This window comes from Medicago truncatula, chromosome 8 (genome assembly GCF_003473485.1).
Source record: "Medicago truncatula cultivar Jemalong A17 chromosome 8, MtrunA17r5.0-ANR, whole genome shotgun sequence".
Lineage (NCBI taxonomy): Eukaryota > Viridiplantae > Streptophyta > Magnoliopsida > Fabales > Fabaceae > Medicago > Medicago truncatula.
In genome coordinates this window covers 12,929,275-12,944,065 of record NC_053049.1, presented here as the reverse complement: position 1 = coordinate 12,944,065, position 14,791 = coordinate 12,929,275, and the positions used below count along the sequence as shown (strand labels likewise).

The 14,791-nt window shown below is 31.0% G+C and overlaps 1 protein-coding gene across 1 annotated transcript; it reads left to right on the top strand.

Annotated features, from left to right (window-relative positions):
- The first annotated feature begins 4,109 nt into the window (after window positions 1–4,109).
- Window positions 4,110–4,958, top strand: LOC25500954 (ethylene-responsive transcription factor ERN1). Its single transcript, XM_013589491.2, has one exon. It carries the CDS (start codon window positions 4,110–4,112, stop codon window positions 4,956–4,958), a length of 849 nt encoding a protein of 282 aa, XP_013444945.2.
- The last annotated feature ends 9,833 nt before the right edge of the window (window positions 4,959–14,791 follow it).

The following is a 14,791-nucleotide window of genomic DNA, read 5'->3' as shown; positions in this document are numbered from 1 at the left end:
TTAATCTTAAGGCCACATTTAGGTGATTAGTCATAATTCAAATGGACCACGTCTTCAACAATAGGACAAAATAGCCATCTTAATTTCACCCGCTAAACACAATTTGCAACAAATTAAATAATCCTAAATCATATCATATAAAAATAAGGTGAAAGCATTTAAGGGTAAATGGAAACAGAAGAAAAAACAAGGGTACAAAAATAAGTGGAGCCCTTAATTCATTCTATCAACAACTGCTAAATTCCAATACGTCACTAGAAGCTATAAATAAACTTTATCAATTGATATTATAATGTATATTAGGGTTATGATTTAACGTTGCGAACCCGTTCTTTGTTTGTGCCCTAATTTTGTATGCTTCTTGTTGTATTGTCTGCTTTGTACTTTAAACGAACAGCCTCGGCTACGGCTTAGCCAACTCCCAAGCTCTCTAGCTATGGATAAATTTTGCAGTAATTTACATGATTAGTAATTTACTTACACAAGAGAAAGAGACAAGTTGGCTTATGCCAAAAAAAGAAAGAGACAAGTTGGCTAAAAGAATATTAACTTGAGTTTAATCTTTAGGGCATGCAATTTGAAAGAATGTAAGTTGGAAATTAACAACAGTAAAACTTATTTTGACCGAAACAAAACAAAAATGAAGGTGAAGTTTTAATTATCTTATATAAAATTAGTTTCCCTTTTAAATTTTAATCTCCTACATATTAGAATCGTGTAATTTTAATCCATGATCTTTTACATAACATGTACGACGAATTCAAAATCCATTTGAGTTGGTCTGATAGTGTTGGCTTGGGACCTTAAAGTATGCACCTTGAACTCAGTTGATATTCTCTCCAGTATCAATTTAGTTGGGTTAATTTAGCTTTTAAAAAAACTTTTACGACAAATTCTTAAGTGATTAAAGCAATTTAAATAGATTATTCATCCCATTAAAAAAATTATTAATTACGATTAATAGATATGTAATTGATATATCATGTGTTCAAACTACTTTCTTTTTCTTGTGAACTGTGTTGAAACTAGTTAACCACAACATAACTTCAATACCACTAATTTAGATGTGGTTGACCATAATATGTCATGTGTTCAACTGCATCTAAATTTGCAACACATGAAATTTATGGTTAATTATATTTTGGATAATAGCCATTTTTATTCATGAACGTTAAACAAATAGGCATAATAGTATTTTTAATGTATCAAATTTTAAAATAATACTTGTTTGTATACTATAAACAAATGTTAGTTAAAATAGTCCATTATGTTAAAATGTTTGTTAATATTGTAATATTAGTCCCTCAATATACTTATATGTTTTAATATCATGTTCTATAAGTACTTAAAATAATACTTGGGTTAACTTTGACTTCTCTAAAAACGGAACCTAACCTACTCATATATTATGCAATATCCCTATCAATTAAGTTGGTTAATTAAATTGAAATCAAATGATTGAGCTCAGGTGGTTAATAAACTTCACATAAGAACAAATCGTTCAGAAAACCTCAAATTTGACTATCGAGTGAAACATTTTTTTACTAAATTTTACTTACCTCCTGATTAAATTCCCGGATTACCATAATCTCTTTCCCCGCGAACGAAAAATTAACACAAAAAAATACAAAATTGGTGAATGCATAATACTTTTTTCAATTCCTTAATTTATCTTTTCTATATCATTAATGAAGGATAATTTTGTAAAATGACTTATAATATCTCTTTTCCATTTAACATTAATTGCACTTCTTAAGTTATGTGAAATGATTAAAACGTCGTATAATTTGGATCTGGTGGATGGAGTATATATAAAACATTGCAGTAATTAAAGACTAACAATATTTACTAAAAGGTTTGATATTGTAGAAGAGACTAAACATTCACACCGTGACAAATTAAAGTTCAAACATCCGTTGAAAGAAATATCTAATATCTGCATTTAATATTTGACATTATCTTAGAGGGAAATGTTAGCTTGTGCTTTAAGGACACAAGATAAAAAACCAAAAATAAAAATTAAATCTTGAAAATTGTGTATTTTTAATTTTGAAAACTTTAAATTTTATCTTTTTATTTTGTGCATTTATTGATTAATTCCATTTTTAGCATCTTAAATACAATTATATTTATATCAAGCGGAGTGAACTTACGAGAGACCAACAAAATAAGATAGACTAACAATATTGTAATACATTTATGCAAAAAAAATCATAACTTTCATAATTTGCCATATATTATTAGCATGGACGCAAAATTCAACTGAGCTACAGAAAAGTAAAATGTTAAAGTAAGCATGGTCAACTAAATTCAAATGAAATTAGTTATAAATAGTTATGCAGCCTGAAGCCTTCGTAAATTTAACTCAATTAATAGGGACATTGCATAATATATGTATGGGTCGGAGTTCGAACCTCAGACATCTCATTTCCCTACGTTTAAAATGTGTGAATCCAAACCTTAAGCTATTTGACCAAAAAGATAAAATAAAAAATAGTTATGCAAAATTACAAATACAAAAAATTTACATGCATCAATATTACTTGAAGTTGGCGGATATATCCTGTTTCTTGGCGCAGATTGCAGGCATACGTTGTAAAAATAATTTGAATTTGGAAGATTTAGTGGCTACTACTGATTAACACGGTTCAATTTGGACTTTAGCAAAATATTAATTGACCACCTTAATAGTCCTACGTACCATTAATCCCAAAGAGGAAACGTTGACCTGGTTATTCACTTAGTACTATATTTTTTAACTTCACCATATAAATCATTAACAACAAGCCATAAAATCACAAAACTGTAAACACAAACCTCTAGAAGGCTGATATTTTGGAATTTGGATTATCTTTTGTCATAATTCCAACATTTGCATATTTCGACCGATGATTGAAGGTCGAAATATGAGTTGTTCAATCAACGATCGAAATTTGCACATTTTGTTTATTTATTATATCAATGGCGATCTGATGTATGAGACTCCCATCAAATGAATTTTAGAGAGTATAGATGTATACAACCTTAAACTTATTTATATACATGTAACTTCTAAGTCACAAGTCAACAACTTTAACGTTCCAAGGGATTTGGATTCCACACATTAAATGTGTGATGAATTAATTGATGTTTATGTTTAATCTCAAATCAACTTTATGGATTATCCGGATATGATTTGGTGAAGACGAAATGTAAACTACTCGAACTCAAATTATTTGTCAAAATCCATTTATATGTATAAACACGCATATTTGTTAATACACTCAACAATTGATGGGAAAAATGTGAGTTAGAGGTCACACATATGTATTGGAAAAGTAGTTGTTGAACTTCATATGACTGAAAGGGGCGTTGTATCTGATATTTAAGGTTATGAATGAAGATGTGATGTGTGCATCGAATTTTAACCGAATGTGATGATTCTCATATATTTTAGATTCCCCTCAAGTCCCATAAGTTGTATCAGAGTTTGGTTTGACTTATTAAGGTGCAAGAGTGGTTCTTGATGTTAGATCAAAGATGCAGAGAATCTCATACTTGAAGGAGAGAATATTTATGTGAAAAGTGTGAGTTAAAAGACCACATTAGAAGGCCACATTGATAATATTTTAAGGTTGTGAGTGAAGCTGCGGTGTTCAAACTAACTTGTGTATTTGTTCTTAGTTCAATATAATGATTGATTTAGATTGTCCCAAAATACCAACAGTGTACATATTACCAAGTTGGAAGAATTCTCACTAACCAAATAAACTCATCCAAGTTGAAAGGAGATCAACTTGCAAGTACAAATCAAGCACACAATATAAGTATTAAAAATGTTAGACACTTGAAGACATACGTGCACAAATAAAAAAATTGATGAGATGGGTATATTCTATATTCTTGCAATCATATTTCACTGAATTCCAAAACTTTACACATATAAATACTACAACATATCACCAATATTTATCATTCCAATAATATAAACTCCACTTCCAAAACAACACTCAAATCCAAACTCAACAATTTTTTTAGCCAATCTAAGCAAAAAAAAAATTATGTCTGGAACTGAAGCTACAAAATATGCTTCTGCTACAAACAACATAACCAAATCAAAAAAACCGAACATGAGAAGATTCATTGGTGTGAGACAAAGGCCATCAGGTAGATGGGTAGCTGAGATCAAAGACTCATCTCAACATGTAAGATTATGGCTTGGAACCTATGACACACCAGAAGAAGCTGCTCGAGCTTACGACGAAGCTGCTCGAGCTTTACGCGGAGAAAATGCTCGAACCAACTTCGCCCTAGCAGTATCAACAGACGGTACAACACCATGCAGTGATGATCAAGGATTAGTATCATCACCACAAACAAATGAAGCAAAAAACAGTTTAACTTTTGCTTCATTGAAAGCAAAATTGAGCAAGAATCTTCAAAGTATTATGGCAAGAACAAGTGATCATAATAACAACAAGTTTTCAAAGAGTAGAGTGAGTGATCATTTTACTTTTGCTAGCATATTCAACCGTAGGAATCATAATTACAATCAAATATCTGCTTTGGATATGAAGAACATAGAGAAAGTTGTGCAGCCTAGTATCATTGTTCCCTCTAATGATGGTGACCCTTCTAGGGTTTCTGATTGTAGCTCTGAATGGTTTGGATTTCAGAATCTAGGGTTAGATTCTGATGGATCTGATATAGGAGAGATTAACAATAATGCTAATATTAATGTTGGTGATCAAGGTTTTTTGGAACAACTCATGGGGTGGATTGATGATGATAGTTCTGATATTTGTGAAGGTTCAAGTAGTAAGAGGTTTAAGGTATCTTCTTCTGTTCTTGTGCCTCCAACTTTCTCTAGTTCTCCTTATGATTGTGGTTCACCTTATAGTGGTTATGCTTCTCCATATAATAGTTGTGGATCCCCTTGTAATGGTTATGCCTCTCCTTATTATGGTAGCAAGAAGTAAAATTGGAAGAACATGAAATTCGTGTTTGGATTAACGGCAAGTCCAATGGAATCACGATGGATCACTCTGATTTTGGTAGAAACTAAACTTTGGAGAATGAAAAAAAATTATCATGGTGTCACCGTGATTTCGTTGAAATTCTCCTCAATCCAAACATGCATGTAATGATATTGATAATCATAATGGTGCTTCTTGGCTTATTTTGATTGATGCCTGCTAAAAATTTGTTATGGGCATCTTTTCAAAAAGTTAATCAAGAGCATAAACTCTTATGTTATATGATGAAGAGTTGAAGACTATGTTCTTATAGCATGTATGTACATACAGAACAAAACTTTAGTTTTATATGAGAAAAGTTTAGTTTAATTATGCCAAAGAATATGAAATTAATGATAAATGAAAATTTGGCTGAAAAATGAACTCTCATTTCAAATCGATTTTATATGTAAAGTCTTGGATGCAACTATGTTAATTTGAGTTGCTGCAAATTATATAGATAGATATGCCAAAGTATATTTGTGATTGTAATTAAACATCTTTGGAATGAAAATATATTGGCAATACTTTTTACTTAAAGAGCATAATTAATATTTTTATTTATTTATTTTTTGCAACTATGTTATTATCATTTCACTTTAGGCTCTTTATAGCACGTGGTGTATTTTTGGATCTATTGAGCATTTGAGAGAATAATGTGTGGGTAGGTACACCTATATATGGATTGCACAAATAATTGGTTTTGTTTTTATATGTAGTAGCTCGTTTGAATAACAAGATAAACAATGAAAAAGCAAGTTAAATATAAGGTGAATTTTAAGATTATATCAATAACCGAAGAACTTTATAAAAAAGTCAATATAAAAATTGCACCATAATTTTTAAACTTGATTTTTAACGTATAGAAATTTCTGCAGATGTTTAGCTCCAGGTGATATACTTCTTGTAGTTGAATGTGATACTGCTTTTTGTAATATAGAAAACGAAAATGTTAACCGATGCCTCCGGGGCACTGGTTAAGGAAGTAAATATAGTAATATTTTTATTGAAAGTTGTATAATCAATACATTAAAAATTTAAAAAGTGTCTTTTTTGACTTACAATTTCTTCTTTTAGTTTCCTTAACAAAATTTTACCTAAAGAAAATAATGACAAGAATTATTGCTAGAGAGAGAATGAAAATGGGGACATGGTGAAGGCAGTAACGTAGGATTCAAAAAGTTTTATGGGACGACCATGTCAATATTATGTTTTGAGACATGAATATTTCTACATCCTTGGAAATAGGATTGGTCGAATTGGTCGAATGTTTATGTACACGTGGGAAAAGAATATTTAGACTTGGATTTTCCATTATGACTCTTTCCATACACTCACATAGTTTCTACACTCACCTAATTTTATGATAAAAAAAAAAAAGTTACTTTTTAACGTTTCAATGTGTTGAATACATAATTTTTAAGATAAAATTATCACTTTAAACATCTTATCAAATGCATTAAGGTTTTGTTTGCGAGTTTGGAGAGGAAGGGAGGGGAAGACTTGGAAAAAAAATGAATGAGCAATTGGAAAAAATAGAGGAAAATGGGAGACTTTGGGGGGTTAACTTTTCTTCAAAATATTAAACCCTCCTCATTTGGGGGAACTAAAAAATTGTATTGGAGAAGGATTTTTGGGGGCTTTGGAGGGTTTATATGAATTCTTCAAATTTAATATATATTGTTATATTATTTTTAAAATTAAAAATATAGTCATCATATGCATTAATTTATAATTCTCTAAAATACTACTCTTTTAAATTTTTTGAAAGATTTCTCCATTTTTTCTTATATTTTCCACCCCTCAAAACCTTCTCTTCCCCTCCCCTCCAAATTCGCAAACAAAGCCTAACGACAATTGTTAGCATTTCCTTTTTTTTACTACTACTATTATTTAGTATGAGAGAATCAAGATGTCTTGGACTTGAAGGTAAAGAATCTTGTTGGTGGAAAAAAAAATGGGGAATAAAGTTAAAATTAAAAGGAAAAGCTTTAAAGATTGATCTAGTAGTATAAATGTTGAAACTTCAAAAAATTATAAGAGAGTTAAAATGATACTAAGATGACGGTGAAAGAAGAATGAACTCAAATTATTTACCGATTCATACCAATTTTTAGGCATTAAAGAGGGAGAAAAATATATTTTTTAGGTTTGCTAAAGGAAGAGAAAGAAAGACAAGAGATTCTAATCAAGTGAAGTGTATTAAAGATGAAGCGGGTAATGTTTTTAGGTTTGCCAAGGGACTTGCTTAATTAATTATTTTGTTAGTCAATTGCAAGCGTAGTTAATTCAACATTTTTATAGAATGATAACTTAAATAATGTACTATATGCACTTTTCTAACTGAACTTAAGGGTATGTTTGGTTCGAGAGTTTTGGAGTGGAGAGGAGGAAAGAAAATATTTTTAATTTGATGTATTTGATTTAATTTTTAAATGTGGGAGGAGGGGACAAAATCCCTTCAAGATTCACTTTTCTGCTTCCCTTAAATTGAAGTTTTTCAGAGACGATGAGAGATGATCTCTTTAAAATTTTATTGCATTGTTAAAATTATCCTTAGATTAATTAAAATCTCAATATTATCCTTGTAACAACTTCTATTGTAAATTTGAAAAATATTATACAATGTTAATTGTAAATGACTTATATCACTAAATTGTTTAGATGTTTGCATGTTTATGTTGTAGTTATGAGTTTTAGGGTTTATGTATAATTTGCACTCCAAGTGTTTGATGAAATGTTTGAATGAGTTTTTCATTGATTGTTTAATTTTTATGGTGTAGATTTGAAGCAATGGCTGATTTGTTCAGGGTTTGCATACGCGTCAACGGTGGAAATCCTTAGTTGTTCAAGGTTCGGTACATTAATGTCATGTTAAAAGGTCTCAATGATCAACTAAATGAAATCAACGAAGAACTCAACCCCAGAGACACAAGGAGGGTGGAATACGTTTGGTATGAATGTCCATCGTACGATGATGGGAGAATAACGTTCAGTCGACCGGAGTTAACGAACGACGACGACGTGAGGAGCATGTTCCTGTGGATCGATATGTATGTTACGTTGCTAAGATCGCCTAAAGATATTCTCAAGCGTTTGATTCTGCCATCGTAACGTCATTATTATGTAGTGTCTTTATTTTGTTGGAATTTAAGTTTAATTCTTGTTAGTTTGCCGACTATGTAGGCATTGAAGTGTCTGGTACTTAAGGTAGAGATTTGTATATTCCTTCAAAAGTCAAAGAATGAAGAGAGCACAACATGTATTCTTGCGAATCAACTATATAAGTTTTCACATCGACTTCTTTTGTATAGGATGAGTGGGGCGTAAGAGAATGCACCTCATTCATTTACTCATCCTATGTGAAGGAATTCGATGTGAAAACTTATATAGTTGATTTAATAGAATACATGTGTTGTGTTCTCTTCATTCTTTGACTTATCAAAGGAAGTTTCAAATTTCTACCCGAAGTATAAGAGACTTCAATGACAACATTTTCTGCAAACTTCCAATAATTAAACTTAAATCCAACATCATGATGATACCACATATATTTAGGGAGAATGTTATGTAATGTAGATGAAATTAAAACTAAATAAAATTGTGTATTTTTTGAATTGATATTGTGCAACTTTATTCGAATTTATTCAATACACAACTTTATTCGAATTAAAGCTGGGTTTAATTAGTCTTCGAAGACATTATATTATTTAGATGCCAAAATCATAAAATAAATAAATGCAGATATATATAAAAAATAAAGAACAAAATTGATACACATAAAATCTTATTTTTATTATTATATCGATATATTTATAATAAGGTATGTTTCTTGTCTAGGGAAGGGGGATTAGGGTAAAAGTACATTTGTTTCAGAAGAAGATGGAGGAAAAGCAAAATCTGTGGGGAGGGGAGAAGGGGATTGGGGTAAAGCTAAACCTCTAGGGTAAAACTAAATCTCTAGGATAAAGCTAAACCAATGGTGCAAGGTGATGGGGGAAGGGGAAGGAGAAATAAATGGTGGGGGAGAAGGAGGTTGGGGGTAAGGTATGTTTCTTGTCTAAGGCGAAAGAGACCTCGATGGTCAACATGATACTCATACAGACCACACTTCTTTGTAGTGAGTTGGCATTCTCATTGACCGTTCATACAATGTCTTAAATTTTCAAAGAGGACTCTTTCTATGAAAGACTAACGATGAAAAAAAATATTGTTGGTGTAGAAGGAAGAGGATGAGAGAGTGAAGAGGAGAAAATGTGAGATTATGGTGTGAGAAATGGCGAATGTTGGAAGGATATTTACAGGGGAATGGATGCCTAGGTTGTATCTAACCATTATGGTGTGTCAAAATACGTGCAAAAAACAAGTTTTACCATCTGAGCACCGTTCAAAAAAAGTGTTTTATGTGGTGCAGAAAAGAGCGTGAGTTAAGTCACGCCAACGGCCAAAGGAGCGTGAGTTAACTCACACGGAAAGTACTTTGCGTGACTTAAGTCGCGCAGAGATACTTTCGTCGATTCAGTTGGGAGGGAGTGTTTTTTGTTGGGAGAAGAGCAATTTTCTTCAAAAAATGTGAGAATATATTTTTTTGACTAAATAGGCAACTACCCCCGAAATTGTAAGTTTCATCAATTACCGCCCTAAAATTAACAAAACTTCAATTACCCCCTGAAATTGCACAACGTTAATCAATTTACCCCATCCGTCAAATTCTTCTGTTGGTCAACATGACGTTTTGCAAATACACCCTTGAAGTTTTGCACTTATGTGTAAAATGCATCCTGAACTTGAAAATTTATATTTTTTTCTTATCCTTAAAAATGACTGCATTATCAGTGAATTGTGGAGCATATTAGCTAAGTTTTGTCGGTATACAACAATATATTGGCAGTATGGTAAAACAAATTGACAATATTTGGTAAACCCTACAATAATGTTCAAAACTCAAGAATATTTACAAAACAAACATAAAAACATTTCTTTGTTCCAACATCAGATGTTGTTTTTTCTTTTTCAAGTTGTCCTTCACCCCATTAGAGATCAAAAGGATGGTGGCTATCATGTTTTTTTTTTTTTATTCTCTTAATAAAACATAGTGAAATATACATAATATAATATTATTACCATTTCTTTGAATCCTATCAGGGGAAGAATACCATGTTTCCTTCAAGATCTTTTATAAAGTGAGAGAAGTAACAAGTATATGTATTTTTTCTTGAAAGTGAGAGAAGTGTGTTGGTGTAGAGTGTGCAGTGCTCACAATATAAAGGAAGTGGAAATTTTTGGTGTGGTTAAAATGAGCAATAGCAAAGCGATATATTTTGACTTCTTGGTTATGTCAATCATATGTCATTTATGTGCTTTATTATGTATGTTATGCATTAGTTTTCCATCTGACATGTGTGGTTGTACTTTGTTATGCTGACGTTCATATCATTAAGCTCTAATATATGGTTAATGTTTGATCGTTTCAGGGAACATATATGGTTGTATATCGTAGAAGCTTAGCTAATATGCTCTACAATTCAGTGATAATGCAGTCACTTTTAAGATAAGAAAAAAATATAAATTTTCAAGGGACATTTTGCACATAAATGCAAAACTTCAGGGTGGGTATTTGCAAAACGTCATGTTGACTTACATATGAATTTGACGGATGAGATAAATTGATTAACGTTGTGCAATTTTAAGGGGTAATTGAAGTTTTGTTAAATTCAGAAAGATAATTGACGAAACTTACAATTTCAGGGGTAATTGCTTTTTTACTCATATATTTTTTTTCTTCCATATAAACGGTGCTTTTTAATCCGGTCTAAGCTATGCTTACGACAGAAGTAGTGTTAATGGTGCTTTATCCCCTGTAATATATACAATTTCCAGGTTTATCCTCAGTAAAATATTTTTTTTGATTTATATCCTGTAAAATAATTTATTTTTTTTCAAAAAATCGCTTTAATAGGCCATACAAAAATTAAAATTTATGATAAAAAAAATAAAAATAAAAATATTTTACAGGAGGTAAACGACGTATCTTTATGCTAACAATTTAGAGTTTTTAGAAATAGCCTATTTCAAAATCCTCTCCTCTAAAAATGTCCACATCATCATAATCCTACTTGGCATTTGTTCCAAAAATTTCTCCTAATTTTTAATACAAGCTTAATAATTATAATTATTATTAAAAACCTTTTTTTATTAATCATTAAATTGTACATAAAATACACAGTTGGTTACAATCAAATCATTATTAATATAATAATTGTTTCGATTAAAATTTATATGTTACATTAAAAATTTGTACGTTACAATCAAATGATTATTAATATAATTATTATTCAATTAACATTTATATGGTACATTAAAAATTTGGTAGGTTACAAAATTATAATAAATAACTTGAATAAATTATATTTTGAATTTTGGTCCGTTACACTATGACAGTAACCTACTAATTAAAAATTTAATTGTAGTAATTAGTTTTTAAGGTTATATAATTAATTTTTATTTGTTACAAAATTATATTACTTAATATTAATAAGATATTATTAAATTTTAAATGTTATGAAGTTAATTTTTTGTAGGTTACATGAAATATAATCTAATCGTTTAATGCACATTTTATAATATTAAATACGTTGATAATATTAATTTTAAAACGGTCAAAATAATAATTAATAGATATTAACCGTTATGGTACTATTTTTCTATATCAATAGTAGCGTTTTTGGTACGAGTACACAACAATCACAAAATATAGTTCTTCTTTTTCTGTTCTATGGTTCTCTGATATCTATATTCTAAATAATTTCTTTAATTTTTTCAATTGCAAAGAAAAATGTTTACGAAACACAACTTCAGCTCTAATGTTTCGCTAAGAAAATAATCGTGGACATTGGTTGTGAGGGTTGTTCGTGCTTGGTTTGCTCAAGACTACAAAAATAAAAATATCATTTTCTATGGAGTTGGTTCTAATGGATTGAAAGGTACTTTTTTCATACCGTTTTTGTTTTTTTTTTGTTCATATCTAGGGTGATCGAATAGGTGCGTTTATACGAAGAACATTGATCTACAAGTTCAAGGAGCAGCTTCAAGAGGGAATGGTGTTCACGATTTTCTCATTTGATTTTGCTTACAACAGTGGTTTGTATAGACCATCACACAACGAATACAAAGTGAATTTTACAATTAACACAAAAATCAAAATACCTAAATCTTCTTTGGTCCCTACAAACATGTATTCGTTTACACTGCATATGATGTTTTCAATAATTTTTACGACATGAAATGTAATTTGAATCATATTTTTATCATCAAACTAATTTCAAACTCGCATCCCTTTCTAACAACATGAAATAAATTATATATTGATGTAGTTGGTGTCTTGACTGGGGTAAATTTTGTTTGTATGGAGACCTCAAATCAATTATATTAAAAACCCTTCAAGCACAAGATGTGTCCAATAAAGGAAAATACAAAGTTCAAGATGCATAGATTCAAAAGAACCAAATCATGAGTAGAATAACCAAGACAAGTAGAAAGATTATTCCACCAACATTTCAACTCAAAATACATACATGATTGCTTAGCAATTTGTATCCAGTAAACGAGAAATATAATTTATCTAACAACACCATAAACTGGTTCTTGTGACAAAAATGTAAGAATTTTTGTCTTTCCAAATAATCCAAATGCAAGTCAGCAAAATCAACTGAAAACTAAAACGAACTTTTTTTGGAACAATTGAGAACCACTGAAATGAAGAGTACCCTCACAATAATTAATTGAAAGAACACAATAATTCCAACCACTTTAGAATATTATGTCATATGCTACCAAAGAATTCACACTAAAAATAAAAAAGATAATTCTCCTCTTTTTCACATCTGCCAGAACATAAAAATAAGTCCATATTGTAAATACTCCATCAAGCTAAGTTTTCATTTATTAGAATTCAGATATTCAAGAGCCTCCACGAAAAGAGAGAGACATTTAGAGGAGCTACTTTGTTCCTAATGAGATTTTTTAGAGCCATAGGTACATCATGCTCCACTTGCAACTAGATGATATACCCCTTTATCAGGGTACCTTTCACCATGATCAACTTTAAAGAAACTTATAAAAAACGCTAGCCTTAAAAATAATGTTGTCCATCAAATAACAACAATCTCATTTCAAGCAAAATTCTATGACATCGTCTCCACCCCATCCAACCCAAACCTACGTATCTCCTTAAATGACATAGAGTTATTTTGATATAACTCAAAAGTTCTTCTAAATATATCACACAATGGACCACACTACAACCACGAATCATTGCAAAAAAAAAAGGAGTATTTTTCTCATTACTCTCCACTATCATCAAGTTGTCATCAAACCAATTTCTAATCCCCATCTTCGCCCCTATTTTAACATCATGGAAGTAATTTTACCACACATACGCCTAATTGTCCCCACTCTTCACATGAACTCACCCTACCTATTCTAAGAAGCTAAAACTCTAAAATGCAAACCCATTGATCCATATCAGCCTCCAAAACTATTCACGTAACAAAGATAAGTTAAAATTCTGCATTATATGAACCCTCAAGCAACAACTATATCGACCAAGACACACCTTATCTCACTTAAACCAATTGACTTTACTAGCTTCCACACTCTGTCCACACTAAAAATAATAAGGATTCAATAAAATAATTTTTACTTAATCGATTGTCAGTTGCTCATATATATTATTCAAAAAAAGGAAAAAATTATATAAAACCTGGGAGGACAAAAAAAAATGATACAGTCAATCCAAGTAGATCCACCCTAACGAGTAATACATAAAAAAAAAGACCAACAAAGTGGATTCAACCCTAATTAATTCTAACAAACGAATACCATTAACGATAGACATTTGTGAGGGCAAATCGGGTCTATAATTTGGCAAATTGATCGATCTTCAACACAAAATCGGATCACGTGCTACTGCAACAACGACAACAAGCATTAACGACTCTTTCAAGTCCACACAGTCTCATGTCAATCAAGGATTAATGGGATACGAAACACATACATATTCTTGAGAGTGAGGAGTAGATTCAACCGCCAACACGTTGGTAATTAACAAATTCAAACGCACTAACTGTTTACTGCTATGATCAACATCAAATTAACAGTCAATTATGGCCCAATATAGAACCACAACCACCTCCAAAGAAAGGGAGGAGACGGCGGATTCGAATGATCCACCGTAACCAATCCACACAGAGGAGAAAAAGGTCTAAAACGGTGGCAAAATAGAGGATAAAGAACGGACCCTTTTGGGTTTCAACCAAACCAATGCGGGGGTTCTGCCATTGAGAAGCCAAGACATAGAACCAAACAAGATCGTCGGTGACAACCAACAATTTACGAATACCAACAATTAAGCAACCACCACCCGTAGCAGATGTGGTACTGATTGAATCGGAAACCAATGACACAAATTGTTGTGGGAATCGGAAAAAAGGATGGTGCGGGGGGACAACGTCACTCATCGCACCATCGTTGCATGTTGGCACATTGTAAGTGATGAAAGTTTCGTACCTCTTATAACAGATGTAATCATACCTCTTAGTAATTAGATATATTTTTAAGAATATACTAATTATTTATAGTATTTTTATATTTTAAGTATAGTTGTAAGTTTTCTCACTATTTTAAGTAGAGTTGGCATGTCCCTACCAACTCTGTCTCAATTTTAAATATGAAGATAAAGTACTACATAATATTAAAATTATAAATGAAATCAAACTAAAAAAGTCAAATAATATCTA